Here is a 24,847-nt window from a genome sequence, read left to right as displayed (position 1 = left end):
ATTACAACTACATGTGGGCAGGGTACAGCCCGAAGTGGAGATCGGTCTGAGGTTTGGGACATGGAATGTAGGGACAATGACAGGGAGATCAGAAGTGGTGGAAGTATTGGTCAGAAGAAGAGTGGACATATGTTGTGTGCAAGAGACGAGATGGAAGGGAAGTGGTGTGAGAATGGTGAAGGGTAGGTAGGCAGGGACAGAAATACAAGTTTGTGTGGCAAGGGTGCCTGGAGGGCATGAATGGTGTTGGTGTCCTGTTTTCTGAGGAGTTTGTAGACAGTGTGGTGAGTGTGACTAGAGAGTGATAGGTTGATGATGGTGAAAATGATGATTGGAAAGCTCTTGGTGAACGTCATCTCGGGATATGCTCCACAGGTTGGTCGGAGCGATGAAGAGAAGGACAAGTTCTGGTGTGCGATAGAGAAGCTGATGGAAAACGTGAAATATGATTTATACCAACTTTGGTCAAACAAACAAATTTATACCAAACTTATACCAACTTTGGTCAAAACCCCATCACTGGTTCACAAGTTACCATGGAAACAAGATTTTATCCAACATTCCCCCTATCCCTGCGTCAAGTCAACATATCCCTGCGTATCGTAGGAGGCGACTAAGAGGGTTGGCATCAGGAAGGGCATCCGGCCATAAAAAAAAATTGCCTCAAAAAGAGCACCATGACAATTACAACTACATGTGGGCAGGGTACAGCCCGAAGTGGAGATCGGTCTGAGGTTTGGGACATGGAATGTAGGGACAATGACAGGGAGATCAGAAGTGGTGGAAGTATTGGTCAGAAGAAGAGTGGACATATGTTGTGTGCAAGAGACGAGATGGAAGGGAAGTGGTGTGAGAATGGTGAAGGGTAGGTAGGCAGGGACAGAAATACAAGTTTGTGTGGCAAGGGTGCCTGGAGGGCATGAATGGTGTTGGTGTCCTGTTTTCTGAGGAGTTTGTAGACAGTGTGGTGAGTGTGACTAGAGAGTGATAGGTTGATGATTGTGAAAATGATGATTGGAAAGCTCTTGGTGAACGTCATCTCGGGATATGCTCCACAGGTTGGTCGGAGCGATGAAGAGAAGGACAAGTTCTGGTGTGCGATAGAGAAGCTGATGGAAAACGTGAAAGATGAGGAAGTTGTTGTGGTAGGAGGAGACCTAAATGGACATGTGGGAAGGAGTATGGATGGTTTTGACGGAGTTCATGGGGGTTACGGATATGGTGTGAGAAATGGAGAAGGTGAAAGGATTTTGGAGTTTGCTGATGGAGCTGATTTGTTGATTTGTAATACTCAGTTCCAGAAAGAGGATAATAAGCTTGTTACATACACGTCAGGTGGGTCGGCGACAACCGTTGACTACCTGATGGTGCGTAGGCGAGATAGGGGGCACCTCCGAGACACAAAGGTGATCCCGGGGGAGGAGGCTGTTTCACAGCACCACTTGGTTGTCTGCGACATAAGGGTGAAAGGTGCGAGGAGAGCTCGGCGGGTGAAGTACCAACCGAGAATGAAGGTGTGGAGGTTGAAAGAGGTGACAGTAAGGGAGGCATTAAAAGAGAGGCTGAGTAGGGTCGAGGATGATGTGGTTGAGCTTGAAAGTGGTTGGATGTCAATGAAAGCTAGTCTGTTGGGAGCCGTTGGTGAGGTATGTGGATGGACAAAAGGACCACCGAGGCACTCGGAAACATGGTGGTGGGATGATGAAGTTGGAAAGAGGATTGACGAGAAGAGGAAGAAGTTCAAGGAGTGGCAGAAGGCGAAGGGTACAGGAGCAGAAACAGCAGAGCATGAAAGTTATAAGGCAGCCAGGAAGGCTGCAAAGAAAGAGGTAGCAAAGGCGCAGGAGGCATGTAGGAAAATGTTCGGAGAACGCTTGGATTCGGAAGAGGGTCAGAAAGCAGTATTCAGGATTGCAAAGCAGATAGCGAAAGAGAGGTGTGATGTGATGGGGGTGAGCTGCTTGAAGGATGAAGTGGGACAAATCGTTGTCGACCCAGATGGAATTAAAGGAAGATGGAAAAGATATATGGAAATGCTGTTGAATACAGAGAATGAATGGGATGGCAACATAGAGAGTAACCCAGTTTTAGGACCGGCAGAGAAGATAACTGAGAAGGAAGTTGAGGAAGCGATAAAAGCAATGAAGGGGAGAAAAGCGGGAGGGCCGACGGGAGTTGTGGGAGATATGTTGAAGGCAGCAGGAAGTTGGGGTGTGAAGAGAATGACAGAGATCTGTAATCTGGTGGTGAAAGAAGGCCGCATTCCAGTGAATTGGGAACTGAGTACCCTCGTCCCTCTATACAAGGGGAAAAGTGACCCTCTGGAGTGTGGCTCGTACCGAGCGATAAAGTTATTGGAGCATGGAATGAAGGTATTGGAAAGGGTGTTGGAGAGGAGGATAAGGAAGAAAGTGAAGATCGACAAAATGCAGTTTGGATTTATGCCAGGAAGAGGAACGACAGACATGCTTTTCATTGTGAGGCAGTTGCAGAAGTACATGGAGAAGAGGAAGAAGTTGTTTCTTGGGTTTGTTGATCTGGAGAAAGCATTCGATCGGGTTCCACGCAAAGTATTGACATGGGCATTGAGGAAGTTAGGAGTGGAGGAATGGTTGATCAGAGTAGTGATGGCAATGTACAAAAGAGCACGCACAGCTGTAAGGACGAAGGACGGGAACAGTGGTGAGTTTGAGGTGAAGGTGGGAGTGCATCAGGGGTCGGTACCAAGTCCACTACTATTTGTAGCTGTGATGGAGGTGCTGGCTCAGAACGTAAAGGAGGGTTTACCGTGGGAGTTGTTGTATGCAGATGATCTGGTGTTGATTGCGGAAAGTATGGATGGACTGAAGGAAAAAATGAACACGTGGAAGGAATGTATGGAGACAAAAGGTCTGAAGGTGAATATCGGAAAGACAAAGGTGATGGCAAGTGGTAAAGCATGTGGTGAGGTGGAAAGAACTGGGAAGTGGCCCTGTGCTGTGTGTAGGAAGGGTGTCGGAGTGAACTCCATTCAGTGTACAATGTGCGCTGAGTGGGTTCATCAAAAATGTAGTGGTCTGAGAGGGTCATTAACCAGTGTGGCAGCTACATTCAAATGTAAGGTGTGAACAGAGGGAGCTGCAGATGGAGGAAATGTTTAGTTGGATCTTGGAGACGGCGTGAAGCTGGAAGGTGTGAAAACATTTTGCTACCTCGGAGACATGCTGAATGGAGAAGGTGGATCAGACTCGGCAACGGTTGCTCGAGTGAGATGTGCATGGAAGAAGTTTCGGGAATTGAGTGGCGTGCTGATGATGAGGGGAGTGTCGTTGAAACTGAAGGGAAAGGTGTATGCTGCATGTGTGAGAAGTGTTACGATTTATGGGAGCGAGACATGGGTAATGAACGTAGAGCAGCAACGAAGGCTGGAAAGGGTGGAAATGAGAATGGTTTGATGGATGTGCGGAGTATCGTTGAGAGAGAGGAAGACAAATGATGAATTGTGAAAGATGATGGGAATAGAGCCTGTGATTGATGCTGTGAAGAGGAACAGGTTGAGATGGTTTGGTCATGTGTTGAGGAAGGATGAAAGTGACTGGTTGAGAAGAGTGATGGAAATGAATGTAGAAGGAAGTAGAAGACGGGGAAGACCGAGAAAGACTTGGCTAAAGATGGTGGAAGAAGAAATGCGGGCAAGGGGGTTAACAAGGAGAGATGCAGAAAATAGGGCAAAATGGAGAAGATCGTCATGGGGACCGCAAGGCTAACCCCCGCTCTAGCAGGGAAAATGGCCTTTAAAATGCATGTTGTTGTTGTTGTTGTATTCTCCCTGACCTCAAAACCTAATCAGTTCATGTTTACATCATAGCAAAAACCTCATCCAAGTTCGATTTAAATCCCTTCAGCCATTCTCAAGTTATCACAGCAACGAAAACCTATCACAGACAATGGATGGATGGACAGCCAAACTGACGACACCAAACATAATACCCATGACCACCCACATCATTCACCTACAATTCCCCATGACGATCCCACACCATTCCCCCACCAACCCTCACCCAAGCTAACAATACTCACGACCACCACAGTCCATTCCCCAGCAAGTCACCAGAGCTAAAAATACCCATGACGATCTCACACCATGCCCCACAACCCCCAATCAACTGTCAGCGCTAACAATACTCACGACCACACCATTCCCCCACAATTGTCATCCTAGCTAACAATACTCACGACCACCCACACTATCCTCCCACAGTCCCCCACCAACCATCACCTAAGCTAACAATACCCATGACAATCCCACAACACTCCCCCACAATCCACCATCAACTGTCACCCTAGCTAACAATACCCACAATCACCTACACCATTCCCCCACAATCCCCTATCAACCCTCACCCTAGCTAACGATACCCACGACCACACAACACCCCCCCCCCCCCCCACCCTTCCACCATCACCCGAGCTAACATCACAACCACCCCACACGCCCTGTCCCCCTCCACCACCTTCAATCAGTATCGGAAGCAGAGCTCGTAATGCACTGTTTCTCCATGTACCGTCGCCGGCAGGATCACGGTGAGTTTACAATGTGACATTACTGCCAAACTCGAAAATCAACACGATGCCTTTTTTCAGCACTTTGTGATTAAAAAAAAAACCCACCGTTTAGAGGCCATTTTTCCCCGCAAAGCGGGGGTTGGCCTTTTCGGGGACCGTGGTAGTTGTTTTTTGGTCCCCTTTTTGAAGCAATGTTTTACGGCCGGATGCCCTTCCTGACGCCAACCCTTTTTGCCGCCTTCAACGACAAACAGGGAATTACCAGTGAACTGGTACTCAATTAGCCGACCTCGGAAGGATGACAGGCTGAGTCAACCCCCCTGGCATTAATTCGGCGATCGACCGAGATTCGAACCCAGGATCCTAAGCCGGCACCCTAGCCGCTAGCCCAACACCTTCTTACCTGCACAGACTTCCTTGTTTGTTTCTTTGTTGAAACCGAATCATTTGATTAAACTTCCTTCTGGTGATGTTTCCTTCATGCTCTATGGTTTGCACCAGTTATTTGGGCATTGTTGAGCTGTCATTGTCTTGGCAAATGTAATTTGTGATTGGCAAATAAAAATGTTTTTAAAGGTTCCCTTCAAATTAGTTTGCAATTAAATGATTTTCAAAGGCTTTCAGAAAGAAAAGAAAAAAAATCATAAAAAGGCAGAGGCATAAAAAGGGTGCACATTACATAGAACCTCGACCACGTAATATCAGCATAAACTCTTGACAGAATGTGGAACAAAATATTTTAAATAATGGGTTGTTCAACATCGGAAGCTTCTCAGTCTTTTCCCTGACTTTATCCATTGATAGAGATTGTTCAGTGGATGCTCCTTGTCCTTTAGCATGTAATTAACCTTAGTTACGAGTTACAAGACAACCAAGATATTCTGTTGTCTCAAAAATGTCTCCGAATTTTACCTGTTTGGTTATTAGCAATCCTTTGCAGTTTATGCATGTCTTTTTTCTGAGATCTTCAAAACATAATACATCCATAGAAAACATTTCCAACTTCAATACCTCAGACCACAAAATTGTATGAGATAGTGGAGAGCAAGCAAACCACAAAGACGAGACCAACCTTGCCATTCAAATCCTTTTCTGCATCTTTGGCGTCCTCTGTGTTTTCAAACGTGACAAAGCCAAACCCTCTCGACTTTTGCGTCTCCCTGTCTTTCATCAGCAGCACTTGGTAAACAAGTTGGAACATGAAAAGTAATGTGTGAGAGTCTAACAAAACAAAAACAAAATACAATTCCCAAGTCCAAATACCATGAGATGCCTCGAATACCCTCCATAACCCACAAGGTCAAGCAAATGGGGGTACCTTCCAAGAGTGGTCCATATTTGCCAAAGATAGAGTCCAGAACATCTTCACTTGTGTCAAAGTTCAGTCCACCTACAAAGAGCTTGCCAACATTGCCTCCATCCATGACGTGTGTGCTGACACTTCGTTTCAAGGTACTGGAAAGAAACACGAGATCGAGGTGGACGTGGGGATTTATTTTTGAACCTTCAACCTTCCAAAGGAATAAGATGAACACTCAACCAGTAATAAATTAAGCAATTGGGATTAAAGTTGGGAATCAACATGTGATGAGTGACAGCATCACACCAAATAGGTGAACATTTCCTCAAAAAAGGAAATTTGAAGATCTTTACTCCTTAAGATTAAAAAGAAAAGGAAAAAAAAAAAGTATTATTTGCTCCTCTCCAGCCTTGCACCCTCTGCACTCTGTCCCCCAAGCATTCCACTGCAGGACGCAGATCTACCAGCAACCCTCTTCTGGTGAAACTGCCAAAATCAAGACTCTGCTCACCTTCACTTTTTCTTTCCTCATTCTTCCCCACATCTGGAACAAACTACCCCCGCTAATTTCACCCCAAATCCACTTTTTTGAAATACCAACTTCTTTCCTGGAAGTCCTTGGTGTCCTTGTGTTTTATATTTCTCCCCCCCCCCCCCCCCCCCCCCCCAAGCCCTCTCCCTCCCACACATCTCCCGATGTCCCTGCTCTCAAATGTTGTTTGTGTGCTTCCCCTTTTCTCCACATCTTGTCTACCGCTCCCTCTTTATACATTTTGTTTGTCTGTGATAAATGTTAGCTCTTTCACGAGCCTCGATTCTGTATACACAAAAAAGGAAGCCTTGATCTTTTCTACCCTCCATTAATCCACCTCCTTCAAATTCACTGTTTTCTTTCCTGAAATTCCCGATCGTGTCCATATTCTTTATCTTGTGTACCCAGCCCTCTCTTCCACAGATGTCCCCATTCCCTACTGTTGTTGTACTTCCCTCTCTCTCTCCACACTCTTACAAACACTGCACTAAGTAGACATATCTATATATATATACATATCTATATATATATATATATATATATATATATATAATCTAACAAAAAAATAAAAAATAAAAACTCGATAAACTGGAAAATGCTGACTTAAATAAAATGGCGCACACTGTCTACTAGCTGCCAGGTAAGTTGGGTGACCAGAGGGTGGGGTTGTGGAGGGGTGCTTTCATGTGAGTATCTACATAGTAGAGTTAGTTGCATGTGTAAAAAGTCCTTTTCAAAATTGTGTCAAAAGACATTTACACTCGGCATTATTACTACTATTATGAACATTTATATTTTGGAATAATATTACTACGTCATTATCATCAGATGGAATAGATTTGTTTGTGGTTATGATAAATTTTACTTCCAGTAGGTGTGCGGACCAGCAACTCTTAGCCTATACACCACCCATGTGTAAATATACATGAATACCGACTCTACATTCAATTTTCTTCAAATTACCCATAATTATGCGAGTATTAAACAATCCTAACGACCGTTCGGAATGGGGGTGTGCAGCGAATAAAGGTCACAATTGGGCCGAGGACAATATCACACATTGCACTTGAAGCCATGGGCAGGGGAAAACACATGAGGCCCTACGATACAAGTAATAAAAACACATCTACATGCAGTTCACATATAATCTGAAGTTTGGGGGAAAAAAAAATTCACAGGCAATGGGATACATCATTCACATGTAAAGACATGCAAGCACCTTCATTAGCTCAAGATCATTGCGGCCTAGCAAGTCGAGACAGCTAGGGTCCATTAGTCTTTGGGGGGAGGGGGCAGGATAAGCATATAATGTATCAAGGATGTCGGGATTCCTCCAAATATATCTCAGTTCAGTGTTAAACAACAGTGGTGGCCGTTTAAACAAAAAGTTTAAAATAAAAAAAAAAAGGAAAGGGGCGAATTGATTTGCTACAACCTTCATTGCGTGACCCTTAGTCCTCCTGTGCAAGTTTGGTTGATATTAGATAAGTGATGGAATGTATTGTGGTCAAAAATCGTCAGACAGGATGAGGATGATGAGGATATTCTAAAACAATGCCACTTGGTACATTCTTGGAAATGTTCATCGAACTGTCTGCAATCAGCAATTTTGCTCCTCGGGTTAAGAGAAGTCTGATGGGAAAACAACGCTCCACCAATGCCACCTGGTAGTTTTCCCAGCGGTATGGGGATTGCACCATCTGGTAAACCAAATCCTTAAGGTGTTTTCCTCACTTTGTGCTGATAGCATTTAAGATAATATATTCTCCTGAATTATAGTCCTTCATTTAGAATTGGATGGGGAACATGGACCAGCTGTGCAATTATTTATCTGGTAGTTTTTCCAGAGATGAGATTTTGTGGAAACGGCCATCACGTGATGATCCATGTGTCTTTTTAAAGGCATACCATGTTTATTATCAAATGGCTATCTTACCACCATGTCCATGGCACTAAACACTAACCGACGCGTGGTGGGTGCCTGCTCCCAGAGCATCCATCATTTGCCAAGTATTCCTAATGCAACAGATCATTTTTATACAGCTGAAGTCTGATTCCAAAGTGTTTTCCGGGTAAGAAAAAAAAAAAAACAATACATATTTAGTGTCTTCCGGAGAAGAGTAAATGTGGTAGTTGTGGGTAGATTTGTCGGAGGATACCCTGCAACACCAGCAACCGAATGCTTCGCGAGGGAAAGTAGGCGGAGCTTCCACGCAGCCGCCATTACGCAAGCGGCACAAGCGGCCATTTCACAAAACGAGCAATAATCAAATTCCAGAAAGTTCCAACGCACACATCATCTTGGTTATCGAATCAAAATTCGAAAATGCATTCATTTTTATCATTCAACGCTACAGAATGCACAATTAAATACGCTACCTTCACCAGTATGACTATGAGTATCGTATACCAAGACACACGAAGAACCAGAAATTTAATGGAAAGATCTAAGGCGAAAAAATACAATTTGATAAAGAACATACGAGACCGAGAGAGAAAAATACTTTGCAAGAAATAAAGGATCGTCGTCGCCATGCAGCTGAGGTAAAGATAGCTAAACAAGCTCGGCTTATAAATACTGTTACTGGGAAAATATATACATTATCGAAAATGCAGCTTCAGTAGAGTCCACGTCGTTCAAGAAAGTCAAACACACCGTGCAAAGCTCCAGCCGGCCACTTTAGGAAAAGCAAATGGCGCGATACGAAGAAAAAGAAAAAGAGGAAAAAAAATAATCTCCACACGTTCCCTTAGCGAATCAAATCGCCTCAACACATCGATAAAATAAAACCATAACGAGCCATAAATGGTTAAACCAAAAAATAAACTCCGCTCTGTATAAGTGAAGCCAATATTGCATAAAGACCGAGCCGAGCCTCACCTCGCCAAGGAGTGACTGTGCAATGTGTGCACGTCAGTCGTCAGTGCCTTCTCACCTTCTGTGATTGGCTCACAGTCCCTCACACAGATCACGTGGTCTGCCTCGCCTTCTTTTGTAAAGCTATTGGGAGACTTCCGGATGACGTACAGTGCACGGAGTAAAGATAATAATTGTGTTGAAAGGACGACCATCCAGTCCTACCAACTCTTTACACCGCTTATCTTATAACGATGTCAAAAGTTTTATTTAGATCTTTGTGAAAAAGCAGTGATTTGAGAACAATCGCAGCTGAGCACCCTGTCAGGGTTATTGAACCCGTTTTCATAAACCGTGTATTTATTACGAGTACATCTGTTCCCAACGGAAGCGGCTGGGGGGATCATTCCTTTATAGGGTATATAGATTACAGTAGATCTAGGATCGGGCTACAAGAACAGCGTGGGTGTGTCCATTTACCAAGTTTCTTGTGGAGAGTGCTCACCAAGTAGCTTAAGCATTCGAGGAAGCACTCCATGCGAAACCATTGATAAGGAACGGCTGGCTTGGCAAGCTTCTGGTAACTGAAAACACCCTGGGTTTCCTCCCTCTCAGTTTCGTGTAAAACATGAGTACGGACTGTTTCAAAAGGTAATCATATGTGTTTGTGGTTTATTAATATTTTATTGCTGGTAGCCGGTAGAGGTGCTCCCACGAAAACGGCACGATTAACACCCATGCTTACGATTAGGCCTAGCAAAAACAGGTTAATGTTAACAGGTGCTTGTTCAAGGAGGAAACACCCATTGGGGAGACACATTATTACCTAAGCCACCAAAGGTGGATAGAGGTTATGTTTCACCCCTGTCTGTCTGTTTGTTTGTCTGTCCGTTTGTGAACAAAATATCTCAAAAAGTTGTGGACGGATTCGGTCTAATATTTTTTTCTTTTTTTGTATACACGATCGAGGCTCGTGAAAGAGCTAACATTGATCACAAAAAGACAAACTGATACATAAAACATATGATAAAGGGAGCGGGAGACAAGATGGGGAGAGAGAGGGAAGTACACAAGTACAACAGTAGAGAACAGGGACATCAGGAGATCTGTGGGAGGGAGAAGGCTTGGGGGGAGGAGGCATGCATGGGAAGGGGGTTGGTGGGGGGAGAGGTATAAAACACGTGGACACTGCTGGGACTTCCAGGAAAGAAGTTGGAATTTTAAAAAAGTGGATCTGGGGTGAACTAACGGGGGTAGAAAAGATCAAGGTTTTGGATGGGGGAAGATAAGATAAGAGATGGTGGTGAACAGCTGTTTTAAAGACCTGGAGGGAGGAGTGGGATTGAAGAGAGTGAGGGAGTTTGTTTCAGAGGCGAGAGAAAAGAGGAATGAGAGAGTGAAGGTGAGCAGAGAATCTTGATTTTGGCAATTTCACCATAAGAGGGTTGCAGGCAGATCTTGTGCGACCTGCAGGAATATTTGGGGGACAGAGCACAGATAGAGCTTCAGCGAGCGAGGCCGGATAGGAGTCGGTCGAAGACAGAAAGACCACCAACCTGCCTGCGGTGAGTGAGTGAAAGGCCCTCAGAATCAGCTTCATCGCAGGAGATTCCAATGATTCTGAAAGCTTTGGTTTCAACAGTGTAAAGCCGAGCTAGTTGTGAGGCCGGAGCACCGGCCCAGAGGGGGGGAACAGTATTCCATTGAGCTGCGGATAAAAGCCTTGTATGTGGTGAGGAGCTCAGGTGTGCCAAGGAAGCACTTCGCATGATGGAGGATGCCCAGTCGGCGACTGGCTTTGGAGGCCAGCTTGGAAATGTGGTTTCCCCAAGAGAGATCATGGCAGATAGTGAGACCCAAAAGCTTGAGTGAGAGAACTTCTTGGAGAGGATTTGGCAGAGATGTAGCGTATGTGACAAGGACGAAATGATTAGATTTTGGTGAAGATCTGGATTCGGCTACTAGAATTTTAAAGTGATTCTTCATCATTGGGAGATCGGGCCAAAAACGATACATAGCAGGATATCTCAAAAAGTTATGGACGGATTTGGAAGAAACTTGGTGGACTGGTTGTGTGTCTGACAAGCACCATTAGATTTTGGTGAAGATCTGAATATGGATTCGGATATGAGAATTATTCAATTTTTTAAGTGATTCTTCACCATTGGGAGAAAGGGCCAAAAACGATACATAGCAGGATATCTCAAAAAGTTATGGATGGAGTTGGACGAAACTTGTTAGACAGGAATATGTGTGAGACAAGTTAGAATCGATTCAATTTTGGTGAAGATCCGGATCCAGCAAGTAAAAATTTTTACGTGATTCTTCACCATTGAGTGATATGGCAAGCCAGGTGGAGGTATGTATGCTCTCTACTGAGTGCCGTTCTTGTTTAAGCTGTGTATTCCTCTTTGAAAAACAACATTACTTTCTGGTACACCGAATATTTTGCCTTCATAATTCGGAGTTTTACCGACGGCGTACCTTGGCTCGGCTGTGGAAAACTTCACATCAATCTTGCTAATTCATTTGTTGCAACAACAACTTGCATTTTAAGGCCATTTTCCCTGCTAGAGCGGGGGTTAGCCTTGCGGTCCCCATGACAATCTTCTCCATTTTGCCCTATTTTCTGCATCTCTCCTTGTTAACCCCCTTGCCCGCATTTCTTCTTCCACCATCTTTAGCCAAGTCTTTCTCGGTCTTCCCCGTCCTCTACTTCCTTCTACATCAATTTCCATCACTCTTCTCAACCAGTCACTTTCATCCTTCTTCAACACATGACCAAACCATCTCAGCCTGTTCCTCTTCACAGCATCAATCACAGGCAATATTCCCATCATCTTTCGCAATTCATCATTTGTCTTCCTCTCTCTCAACGATACTCCGCACATCCATCGAACCATTCGCATTTCCACCCTTTCCAGCCTTCGTTGCTGCTCCACGTTCATTACCCATGTCTCGCTCCCATAAATCATAACACTTCTCACACATGCAGCATACACCTTTCCCTTCAGCTTCAGCGACACTCTCCTCCTCATCAGCACGCCACTCAGTTCCCGAAACTTCTTCCATGCACATCTCACTCGAGCAACCGTTGCCGAGTCTGATCCACCTTCTCCATTCAGCATGTCTCCGAGGTAGCAAAATGTTTTCACACCTTCCAGCTTCACGCCGTCTCCAAGATCCAACTCAACATTTCCTCCATCTGCAGCTCCCTCTGTGCACACCTTACATTTGAATGTAGCTGCCACACTGGTAAATGACCCTCTCAGACCACTACATTTTTGATGAACCCACTCAGCGCACATTGTACATTGAATGGAGTTCACTCCGACACCCTTCCTGCACACAGCACACGGCCACTTCCCAGTTCTTTCCACCTCACCACATGCTTTACCACTTGCCATCACCTTCATCTTTCCGATATTCACCTTCAGACCTTTTGTCTCCATACATTCCTTCCACGTGTTCATCTTTTCCTTCAGTCCATCCATACTTTCCGCAATCAACACCAGATCATCTGCATACAACAACTCCCACGGTAAACCCTCCTTTACGTTCTGAGCCAGCACCTCCATCACAGCTACAAATAGTAGTGGACTTAGTACCGACCCCTGATGCACTCCCACCTTCACCTCAAACTCACCACTGTTCCCGTCCTTCGTCCTTACAGCTGTGCGCGCTCTTTTGTACATTGCCATCACTACTCTGATCAACCATTCCTCCACTCCTAACTTCCTCAATGCCCATGTCAATACTTTGCGTGGAACCCTATCGAATGCTTTCTCCAGATCAACAAACCCAAAAAACAACTTCTTCCTCTTCTCCATGTACTTCTCCTGCAACTGCCTCACAATGAAAAGCGCATCTGTCGTTCCTCTTCCTGGCATAAATCCAAACTGCATTTCGTCGATCTTCACTTTCTTCCTTATCCTCCTCTCCAACACCCTTTCCAATACCTTCATTCCATGCTCCAATAACTTTATCGCTCAGTACGAGCCACACTCCAGAGGGTCACCTTTCCCCTTGTATAGAGGGACGAGGGTACTCAGTTCCCAACCCACTGGAATGCGGCCTTCTTTCACCACCAGATTACAGATCTCTGTCATTCTCTTCACACCCCAACTTCCTGCTGCCTTCAACATATCTCCCACAACTCCCGTCGGCCCTCCCGCTTTTCCACTCTTCATTGCTGTTATCGCTTCCTCAACTTCCTTCTCAGTTATCTTCTCTGCCGGTCCTAAAACTGGGTTACTCTTTTTTAGGACCGGCAGAGAAGATAACTGAGAAGGAAGTTGCAAGGTGAGAAATTAAATAGCACAACATTTTTAGCAGACAAGGCACTGCTCGTCACACCCACCAAATGATCTTCTAAATGCCAAGAGGTTCAGAACACCACCGGGCAAAGAGGGGTATTCATGCTCGTCTATAAGACAGCCGTTTGTCTGTCGCCATTTTTCTCAGATGGCTGAACAGATATTTGTCAAACTTTCAGAGGGTCCTCAGTGAGTGTCGGGGAGTGTTTTCGGCAAAGACATATATTTTAAAATGTTGAAAAAAAAATAGTTCGAAAAAAAATGTTTTTTGGGGGGGATTTTCCCTTGTTCAAATATCTATATAATAATAGCGTCAGGACTCGACTTTGTTATCCCTTTTACGCCGCACCCAGTGACCCGATGCCCACGGCACTAATGGATTTACGATCTACGAACCGCGCTCTTTGTTTATCACGTACAGCCACACTCTAAAAATCTGAATTAGTCGACTTTGGGGCCCAAAAGCATCCGATTAACTGCCGATATGACGCCATCTTACGACGCCATCGTATTGGCGTCTGCTGGGCGAAGGCGATGCAAGCCGTCCGCTGATTGGACAGTCGAGTGGTGTGAACATGGGTGGTGTGAACCAAATGGTCTTTTTATTCCCTTGAACATTTTAAATTAGGATATATAAGGAAACGTCTTTATCGTCATTTTAATAAAGTTAAATGGAGTGACGTTGCGATACTCGGGGTGCGTTGCATATATCCTCGTAACTCAGAGAGGTGTAGCATGTGGCGAGACGTAAGGGAGCTTAAAGATAACGAGCTGAAACAGACGAACGATATGTCAATCCCTTTCTACACCGAACAGCAATAAAAGTATGAGAGCGGGAAGGCATGGCCTGAGCACTTCGAGCAGAGAGGACTGATTGGACTTAACTTAAAGAGAAAAAATTGGAGCTTAACGGAAGAAGAAGATCCGATGAGCGCTGCCGTCACTTATCGAGGTCTGAAAAAAAGGCCTCGGCCATAAAACTTATCGAGGTCTGAAGAGATGAGGTGGTTTCTAGGAGCGATTTGCACCTTTTTACTGCTTGAGGTGAGTTCGGTTCGTGTTTTGTGACTCGTAGATTTATTAATCAAAACACGGTCACAGTGGCGTCAGACATTGTGACCGTGTATGTGACTCGTATTCGCGATTACCACAGAAGCACATCGATGGGGAGTATCTATATAATAATAGCGTAAGGACTCGACTTTGTTATCCCTTTTACGCCGCACCCAGTGACCCGATGCCCACGGCACTAATGGATTTACCATCTATCCCCTATGCCATCCATAATGGTACACTCTATCCATACACCACATCCTCCCTTCCGTGGATGTTCCACGGGTTTCGGCTAGTACATATATAATAATAAAAGGTAGTGTCCGTCTGTCTGTTCATCTGTCTCCTCCATAACTCCAAAACCATGAAACTTAGTGGACCCAAACTTTGCATGCATACACCTGGACCTCCAACAGATTTCAAGGATGAAAACTTGGTGTTTGGGCGTGTTATAACACCCTTTTTGAAGATAATTAATGAGGTGCTCATAAGAAAAAACCTGATGTGGTGGCTTACTAATATGGTGACCCGCCATCTTCGTCAGCCCACTGCACCTCGCTGGGTTTTTGAGCCGCCATTTTGTTTCGGCCTACTCAAACGTGCCTTGCCTTGGAAACACGATCGATTATCAATACATAATTGAAGCATATCATCAAAATCTGGATTCGGATATGAGGATTGGATGCTGTAGACTAAACAATGTCCAAATCTGGAGTGAAATCTGACAAAATTTACCATTTCTAGCGATTGGTGAACGCTATTCAGGCTGCTTTTGCAAGCCATGGTGTTGTAGTAGATAGAGCTCCCTTTTTGTTTTTAGTCACAAGGCCGGGAAGTTTGGGTGTGTTATAACACCCTTTTTTAAATTTGTATGCTTTCAGTGGTTTCCACATGATTTGCTGCTTGAAATAGATCTGTTTTTAAAATTCCTGGGCCTTTTCAACCAGAAGCAATCAGCTTGCTATCGCTTGCCAAGCCGGCCGTTCCTTATCACCCATTTCGTTGGAGTTCTTGCTGGAGTGCTTAAGCCGCTTGGCGAAAGCTCCACAAAGGAAGTGAGAAATGCCTATGTACTTAATTAATTAGTCACAAGGCCGGGGAAGTTTGGGTGTGTCATAACACCCTTTTTGAATATGATTAACGAGGTGAACACTATTCAGGCTGCTTTTGCAAGCCATGGCATTACAGTAGACAGAGCTGCCTTTTTGTTTTCACGTACTCATTTTTTCATTGACTAACATTTTTGTGCGATATAGTCTCTCTCCCCCTCCTCCCCTACCCTCGCTCCATCCTCCTTCCCTTATCTCTCTCTCCTCCCTGCTCCTTCCCCCACCCCTCCTCACCCCATTCCCTCCTCTCTTCCCCTCCACCCTCCCTTCTCTCCTCCCTGATTTATCTCTCTCCCACTCCCTTCCTTTCCTTCCTTCCCCTTCCGGCCTCTACAGCTGCTGACTTACCACAGAATCCATTTGGTCCAGCTGAGTGCCGGGGCATGACTTTTATTTTACCTCACCCTGTGTGTTTTCGTGTCTGTGTGGAGGATCCTCGCTGTAGTATTTTTTTACCTCAGCACTTCTTTTATTTATCCTCATTCTGCACCTTATTTTCTTATAAATAATTATTGTTACGTTTTTGTTGTGTTGTTATTGGTTGGGTTCGGAATAAACCCGTGTGTTTGTGAGAATAAACGCTTCGTGGTTCTTCGGGCCCGCACGTGCAATAACCGACATAATTGGATTGCCTCGGGAGTTAAAACTGGTTCGGCTCATCCGGCTCGGTGGTAACCATCTGCGGATAGGACAATATTTACTATATCTATTATTATTAACATGATTATTATTACGAAGACGATGTTACTGTGTTAATAAACCAAGGCTAATTCCTTACACCCGAGATAATTAATACACTGCTTCTCATCGAGTCTTCCATGAACCATACGCCGCTTCAACCCAGTAACTTTGCAGTCACGATAAAGGGATTGCAGTGGTACGAATATATTTACTATAGTATTATTATTAACGTTATTATGAAAACGATACAACTGTGGTGCTGCGCACACACGACTCGATTGCCAGAGAGGGAGGCCACAATGCGTTGGTATAACAAAGTCTTTATTCGAAAGCTCGTACTTCAGCACTGAGCGGGCTCGAGCTTAGAGCCCGCATATATATCCCGAGGCCATGCCTAGTCCCCGGGCGTGGCCGATCGGTCGATAGGCGGGGCATGCAATCCAGTTCCCCGCCTGGACGTTCGCGCCACCTGCTGGTGCGCTGAATTCGTGTCCCTTGTGTCCGCCACACGCGCCCCCCCTAGAATTCCCGCGCACCTGAAGGGTGAGTTTGCGGGGAAGCCAGATGACCCGGCCGAAACGCCCCCTGGCGATGGGTGCCGGTCTGGGAGGTGGCGGGACGGCGGGGCTGGGGGGTGCCGGGGGTCCGACCGCCGGGGGGCGGCCTCGACGCGGATGCAGAGCTGCTTGCGAGGGGTGGTCCGGATCGAGGTGGGCCGGCTTGAGGCGGTCCACGGAGATGCGATCCGGGGCACCGCCGATGTCGATGGTGAAAAATTTGTCCCCGGTCTCCAGCACGCGGAATGGCCCGTCGTACGGGGGCCGTAGCGGTGCCCGGTGGGCGTCGTGCCGGACGAAGACGTACTTCGCCGTGCTAAGCTCCGGGGCGACGTGGGAAGGCGGGCAACCATGGTGTGCCGTCGGCACCGGGCGAACCTCCGGGCGGTCTCCTGAAGGGCGGAGCGCTGTTGCGCCGCAGACCAAGGAGCCGTGGAGTCGGCGATAAATTCACCCGGTACCCGCAGTGGTTGCCCGAAGACCGGCTCCGCCGAGGACGCGCGCAGGTCGTCCTTGGGCGCCGTCCTGAGGCCCAGCAGGACCCAGGGGAGTCTGTCGACCCAGCCGCCGTCGCGGAGGCTGGCCCGGAGCGCGGCCTTCATTGAGCGATGAAAGCGCTCGCACAGGCCATTGGCCTGGGGGTGGTAGGCCGTGGTGCGGTGTGGTGTCACCCCGAGCCCTTGCGCCACCGCGGGCCAGAGCTCCGAGGTGAACTGGGGGCCGCGGTCGGACGAGATGTCCGAGGGGGCACCGAACCGGGCAACCCAAGTGGCGATGAAGGCCTGCGCCACATCAGCTGCAGACGTCGCCGCCAATGGGACGGCCTCCGGCCACCGTGTGGTGTGGTCCACCATGGTAAGGAGGTGGGTGAACCCCCGCGAGGGGGGCAGAGGTCCCACCAAGTCGACATGCACATGGTCGAACCGATGCTCGGGCACCGCAAACGGGGCCAACGGGGCCTGGGTGTGGCGGTGGACCTTTGTGCGCTGGCACGCGAGGCACATCCTGGCCCAGTCGCGGACGTCCTTCTGGAGGCCGTGCCAGACGAACTTCGCCCCGACGAGCTTCTGGGATGCCTTCGTGCCCGGGTGGGACAGGCCGTGGATGGCATCGAAAACTGGGCGCCGCCAGCCAGCGGGCATGATGGGGCGAGGCCGGCCGAGGGAGACGTCGCATAGGAGGGCCGCGCCCGCGGCGTCGAACGGCACCTCGGTGACACGGAGGCCCGTGATGGCAGTCCGCAAGGCCTGGATGCCGGGGTCGGCGGTCTGGTCCTCCGCCATCCGGGCATAGTCGACCCCGAGGTGGACCGCGAGCACGACGGACCGGGAAAGGCAATCCGCCACCGGGTTGTCCTTACCCACCATGTGACGGATGTCCGTCGTGTACTCAGACACGGCAGAGAGGTGACGCTGCTGCCGTGCCGACCATGGCTCGGTGACGTTGGCCATCGCGAACACAAGGGGCTTGTGGTCGACGAAAGCCGTGAACGGGCGGCCCTCCAGCAGATGGCGGAAGTGTCGGACCGCCAGGTGGAGGCCGAACAGCTCGCGGTCGAAGGTGCTATAGCGGCGTTCGTGCGGGCGAAGCTGCCGGCTAAAAAGCGCCAGCGGTTGCCAAGCACCACGCACCCACTGCTCGTGCACAGCGCCCACCGTGTAGTCCGACGCGTCGGTGGTGAGGGCGATCGGTGCATCGGGCGCCGGGTGCGCCAGCATGGTGGCGTCGGCCAGGGCCAGCATTGCGCTCGCAAACACCTCGGTCATCGGCGCCGACCAGGCGATGTCACCTTTGCCCGGCTTGCCCCGGAGGGCCTCGTGCAAGGGGCGGAGGAGCTGGGCGACGTGGGGCGCGAAGCGGTGGTAAAAATTTACCATGCCCAGGAACTCCTGGAGCCCGTTGATCGTGCGGGGCCGCGGGAAATCCCTGACCGCCTCCACCTTGGCCGGTAAAGGGACGGCCCCGTTCCTGGTGATGCGGTGCCCCAAGAAGTCGATGGTGGCGATGCCGAAACGGCACTTGGCGGGGTTGATGATTAGGCCATGCTAGCCCAGGCGTTCGAAGAGCGTGCGGAGGTGGAGCAGGTGCTCCTCCCGGGACGCGCTCGCGACCAGGATGTCGTCCAGGTAGACAAACAGGAAACGTAAGTCGCGCAAGACGCTGTCCATAAGCCATTGGAACGCCTGGGCCGCATTCTTCAACCCGAAAGGCATCCTCAGGAACTCGAAGAGGCCGAAAGGGGTAATGACGGCTATCTTCGGGACGTCGTCCGGTTGGACAGGGACCTGGTGGTAGCCCCGGATGAGGTCCACCTTGGAAAACATGGTCGTGTTTGCCAACCGGGCGGAAAAGTCCTGGATGTGCGGGACCGGGTAGCGGTCGGGGGTGGTGGCATCATTGAGCTGGCGGTAGTCCTCGCACGGCCGCCATCCTCCACCAGGCTTCGGCACAATGTGCAGAGGAGAAGCCCAAGCGTTGATGGAGCGCCGTACGATCCCCAGCCGCTCCAGCATGGCGAACTCCGCTTTCGCCACCGCGAGCTTCGTGGGCTCGAGTCGGCGTGCCCGGGCATAGACCGGCGGCCCGACCATGGGGATATGGTGCTCCACCCCATGTTTAACGGCCACCGCTGAGAAGGTGGGCCGTGTGAGGGCCGTGTGAGGGCCGGGAAACTGGCGAGGAGGCGGGTAAAGTCGTCCGCTGCCGGAAGCGTGCAAACTAAACTCGCCGGGACGGAACCCTCCAGCAAGCCGTTTGGCAAGCCACTCGGTGAGCTGCTCATTGAGCCGCTCAACGAGCCGCTCAGCGAACAAGCGAGCGAGCTGAAGGTTTCGGCCTGGACGAGCCGTCTGCGCTTCACGTCGACCAACAGCCCATTCGCACATAGGAAGTCCGCACCGAGCAGTGCCATTGGCACGCTGGCGGTCACGAACGACCATTGAAAGCGCTGCCCTCTGAACCGCAGGGAGAGGCAACGCTTCCCGAATGTGCGGATGGGTGTACCCTTGGCGGCAAGCAAAGCGGGGCCCCGGCATGGAGGCTGGGAGGACGCTTACCTGCGCTCCTGTGTCACAAAGAAAACGGCGCCCGGACAAGGTGTCCATGATGAACAGGAGGCTGCCGGAATGGCCGACGCTCAGGGCCGCTAATGAGCGCCGGCCCGGTCGTTTCCCGACCTGTCAAAAGAGCACGGCGGGCGACACGTTTTAGCCTTGCGGCCGAACCTGGGGTGGTAGTAGCACCAGGTTTGCGGCGGCCGCGACGGCCATGGTGTTGGTGGCGGCGGTAATGGGCAGGGCGCAGCAGCGGCCACGAGGGAAGCCAGGGGCGCTGTAGCCTCTGCCCCGGGATCCACTACGGCAGCACCGTACACCGACCGCGTGTCGCAGGCCGCAAAAAACTTGTCGGCCTCTACGGTCAGGGCGCGGGGTTCCTTTATCTTGGAACCGGCCAGCGCGAGGCGTACCTGTGCGGGTAGCTGGCGTAGGAAAAGCGCCCGGAATAAGAAATCCGGGGGTTGGTCACCAAGCAGCGACAGCATAAAACCCATCCGGACGGATGGTCGTGTGTCGCCGAGTTCGGGAAGGTCCAGGAGGCGGTCAGCCTGTTCGATCTCCGTGAGCCCGAACGTGGCGAGCAGGAGACGTTTGAGCGCCTCGTATTTTTTGTCGCCCGGCGGGCGCTGAAGGATGGACACAACTCGGGCGGCAGTGCCGGACCCGAGGGCGGCGACCACGTGGTAGTACCGGGTCTCGTCCGCCGTTATGCCTCGGAGCTGAAATTGAGCTTCGGCCTGGATGAACCAAACGTCGGCTTGTGCCTCCCAAAACTCCGGGAGTTTAACTGCGACGGCGTTGGTGGCCATCGCGCGTTCGGTGGTCAGCAACGGCTGAACCAATCGGGGTCACCAGTGTGGTGCTGCGCACACACGACTCGATTGCCAGAGAGGTAGGCCACAACGCGTTGGTATAACAAAGTCTTTATTCGAAAGCTCGTACTTCAGCACTGAGCGGGTTCGAGCTTAGAGCCCGCATATATATCCCGAGGCCACGCCTAATCCCCGGGCGTGGCCGATTGGGCGATAGGCGGGGCATGCATTCCAGTTCCCCGCCTGGACGTTCGCGCCACCTGCTGGTGCGCTGAATTTGTGTCCCTTGTGTCCGCCACAGTACTGTATTAAAAAACCTCGGCTAATTTGTCCGAAGCGGCCTGAAGGCATGAAGCTGAAGGCCTATATTGATGTTGTTGGAAGACGCGTAACACATAAGGCCTTTATTAATGCAACCCAGGCTATTAAGGGTTATACATTTAGTTGCAGCATATACGGTAACAAATGCTTGCACTTTCTGCAAAAATTGGGAGGAATAAGAACAACCTCTTTCTCTCAGTTTGTCTTTGCTGCAGTAGCAGACTATTATTTTGCCCAAATTTGGGATTTTGAATTATGAGCAGGTCCCGACCAAAGTAGGGGAACGGTATCAATACAATGCAACAATGATGAAAACTGGCCACTTAGTGACCTATCCAGATTGGATATAAAAATATAATCGCCAAATGAGATTTCATTCAAATGCCTTCAGTGAAGGTCAATAGGGCTGACAGGATGGCCTGGAGGAACACACACTCGCTTCTATGCAGTGAAACCTGGATTTGAATCCCGACAGCTAAAACAGTCATCCAGGTGTTTCACAGGCAGAGCAATTCATCATTGTGTGTGCCCTCCCTCAATTTGGCATTAAACTGTGCGTCCCGTCTGCCGACATTCATTGGTTGCCGTTAAAGATCCCATGGTGTCCTTCATGAAGAGTAGGTGAGCTATCACCGTCACCATGGTCCAATTCCAAATTCCTGCCCAAACCAAAAGAGGGCAATGCATCAGCGGCACCCTTGGCCAATTATGCTACCCTGCAGCCGAGTACTGCATATGAACGAAGAAGTGAAGGAGTTTTTTTTAAATAAATAAATTTTAAAACCCCAAAAACAAAACCCATTTCAGGTTTTTATTTTCCATGACCTACAATACAATTCATGACTTTCTAGGCCTGGAAACAGATTTTAAAATTCCATGACATTACAGGACCCATAGAAATCAAAGCCTTAGCTAGTGTTGGCTATTCCATGCAGCAAATTACAGCTGGACTTAACGTCCTAGCAGGAAATGTATGCAAGCAAGACTCTGGAGGACATGGGAAATTGATATAGTTGAGAAGAGAAGCAATTGAGGGATAAACCCCAAAGTCTTTAAAATTGATGTTGGGTACCTCGTGCTGTTCTTTACTTCAATAAAGATAATACAAATGAATGATCGAGCTGAAAGCATGGGTGTTGGCGATTCTTCAAGAACAAGAAGATATAGATTAGTGCAACGTGGTCTCAATGGATGCCAAAAACCTTTCCTGAAGGGAGGCAACCAAACGAAAATCCCGAAATTAAAGTGGGATGACTAAACATGTTAGACGGTGCTCTTTACAAGCAAGCAAGCAAATTTGAATGGTTTGGGGAAAGAAAGAAAAAAAAAAGTCACCGCCAGTCCAAAGGTGTACCAGGATGTCGTGCAACAGTCAATGTAGAAAAGCAACACCAGGAGAAGCATGGTGATGGATCTCAACAAGAGTGGGGCTGCCAAAGTTTCCAGAGATTCACATAAAATCACAGGTACACCAACTTCCGACAGTTAAAAGTTCCGATTCATCATTCCATTCCCTCATAGGCCCTGTGCATGAAATGTGGCTAGAAATAGATTATTGTGACACACCCAGAGGGACTGCTTTAAATTAGTTTTTCTATACAATTTCGACCTGTACAATTCGAATCTGCTTGTTGCCACGTCGACATCTCGCACATTAGGCCAAGTAAAAAAAAAAAAAATGTTTCTCATCCCCGCCCGCTTCCTTTTTCGTCGCCGCCTACTTTTATTTTTTTATTTTTTTGTATACTGAATCGAGGCTCGTGAAAGAGCTAACATTTACTTCACAAACAAATCAACCAGACAAACAAAATACCCAAAAAGAGGAAGCGGAAGACAAGATGGGGAGAGAAGGGGAAGCACAAAAACAACATCCGAGAGCAGGGAGATGTGTGGAAGGGAGAGGGCCCGGGGGGAGGAGGCATGGGAAAGGGGGGGGGGGGGAGAAGTATAAAACACAAGGACACCAAGGACTTCCTGGACAGAAGTTGGTATTTCAAAAAAGTGGAAAAGTGGAAATTTACTATTTAATACTATTTTTTTTTAATATATACTTGTTTTTTTTTAAAATCGTTTTGCGAAGAAACTCGGTCTAAAACTTGCCGTTTCCAGGCGTTTGCTGATCGTATCTTGTGCATTGATGATCTGAACTATTATGGATTCCGCCCTCTAACGGAACTTCCTGGTTAATACATGCTCGGCTTAACGCAGACACTTTGTGCTGAAGACGGTCAATTCTCGCAGCGGCTGTGCACTGGGCAAGTGCAATTTACGCGTAAAAATCTTGCATTTCATCCTTTTAATGGTACAAATTTGAGTAGGGAATATGACGATATTCGTGTGTGTAAGCATACGTTCGTCGACAAAAGGTTTGAAGTCTTGGTTCGCGAGATCAGTTGTAGATGAGAAGCGAACGTTGAACGATCTCTTCGCTAAATTTGCCAGTGGAGAATTTGACGATGGAGATGACATTGGTGATGGATACCAAACAACGAAAGTAAGTTGGCGTCGTGATATAGCGTAAATATTTAAGCCATATCAAGACATACATTTTCTGGTGTACTTGTTTTTAAATACTTGGTGCATTAAAAAATCCATATGTAGCTGTAACGCTATACTTGGATGGCCTCGTACTAGTTGTAGTTTCGTGTATTCAGGCCTTTCGGTAACAATCAACACTGGCATGTTTCACATTACATTGGACAAACTATAGAGTCTTTAAGTCAGCCACAGTGGTCATTCAATTCATGGCAGCCATCTTGGGAAAAAATAGCAAAAAAATGAAAATAGTAAATAGTAAGGGCGTCCCTCCTTTTTTCAAAAAAGTCCGGACGAGAAACTTTTTTTTTTTTTTTACTTGGCCTTACAGAGCTAGAAGACATGTTGGATCAAAATCACCCATTACTGAAATCGGCCTCCAATACGATAAAATTGTTAATAGCATCCAATATCTTCTAGGAGGGTCTTCTAAGTACCGCCAGTTGTGAATTTCTACGGAGTCGGATAATCCAACTTCGGGAGGACATTTGGAAACTTGCAGGTGAAGTATATCCGTTTTGCCTTTTCATTTTGTTTCACTCTTTTTTTCATTTATTTTGCTTGTAAATGAACCTTTCCTTTTCCTCTTCTCATATATTAACAGGATCCACGAGTGCGGTTTGGGATTTCGGATGATCCTCGTTTCCACCTCATCAGTGGTCGCCCATGAAGAGATCTTTCAGCTGGACTAAATCAATGATTATATTGAGGGTATTTGGGTTTTTGAGCTATACTGCTGTCTCAACAATGGATGGAGGTCCTCAATGCCAAACAGGAAATTAGAGCTGTCTCCCTCGACATATCACGTGCCTTCGACACGGTCTGGCACCCCGCTCTGCTCACCAAACTCTCCTCCTTTGGTATCCATGGAAATCTCCACGCATGGCTGGCGGACTTCCTCTCTAGTCGTCGTCAACGTGTGGCCCTGAATGGGTTTCTCTCATCTCCTCTTCCTGTTCAGGCTGGAGTTCCCCAAGGCAGTGTTCTGGGCCCCGTGCTTTTTCTGGTCTTCATCAATGATCTCTCTGACTCTCTCGAAAATCCTCTCTATCTCTTTGCTGATGACTCCACTCTCTGCCGCTCCATTCCTCTTCCCTCAGATCGGCAGTCTGCTGCCTCCTCACTCTCTGAAGACCTGGACAAAATCACAGACTGGTCAAACATGTGGAACAT

General features: G+C 48.1%; 2 protein-coding genes across 2 annotated transcripts in view; one reads left to right on the top strand and one right to left on the bottom strand.

Annotated features, from left to right (window-relative positions):
- LOC137425408 (cold-inducible RNA-binding protein B) overlaps nucleotides 1–9,326 on the bottom strand; it is a 51,143-nt gene extending 41,817 nt beyond the window's left edge. Inside the window, exons 1-3 of the mRNA XM_078776624.1 lie at nucleotides 9,259–9,326; nucleotides 5,864–6,000; nucleotides 5,618–5,724 (exon numbers count right to left, since the gene is read on the bottom strand). Coding sequence (XP_078632750.1) covers nucleotides 5,618–5,724; nucleotides 5,864–5,969 — 213 coding nt within the window. The 5' untranslated portion in view covers nucleotides 5,970–6,000; nucleotides 9,259–9,326. The remainder of the gene's footprint in view (nucleotides 1–5,617; nucleotides 5,725–5,863; nucleotides 6,001–9,258) is intronic.
- The window catches only part of TNFSF10 (TNF superfamily member 10), a 407,659-nt gene that overhangs the window by 317,926 nt on the left and 64,886 nt on the right, over nucleotides 1–24,847 (top strand). The gene's annotated exons all lie outside the window — the stretch shown is intronic.

This window comes from Myxine glutinosa, chromosome 4, assembly GCF_964187855.1.
Source record: "Myxine glutinosa chromosome 4, kmMyxGlut1.1, whole genome shotgun sequence".
NCBI lineage: Eukaryota > Metazoa > Chordata > Myxini > Myxiniformes > Myxinidae > Myxine > Myxine glutinosa.
Note: the sequence above shows the minus strand (reverse complement) of the source record. Positions and strands in the feature narration are given on the sequence as shown.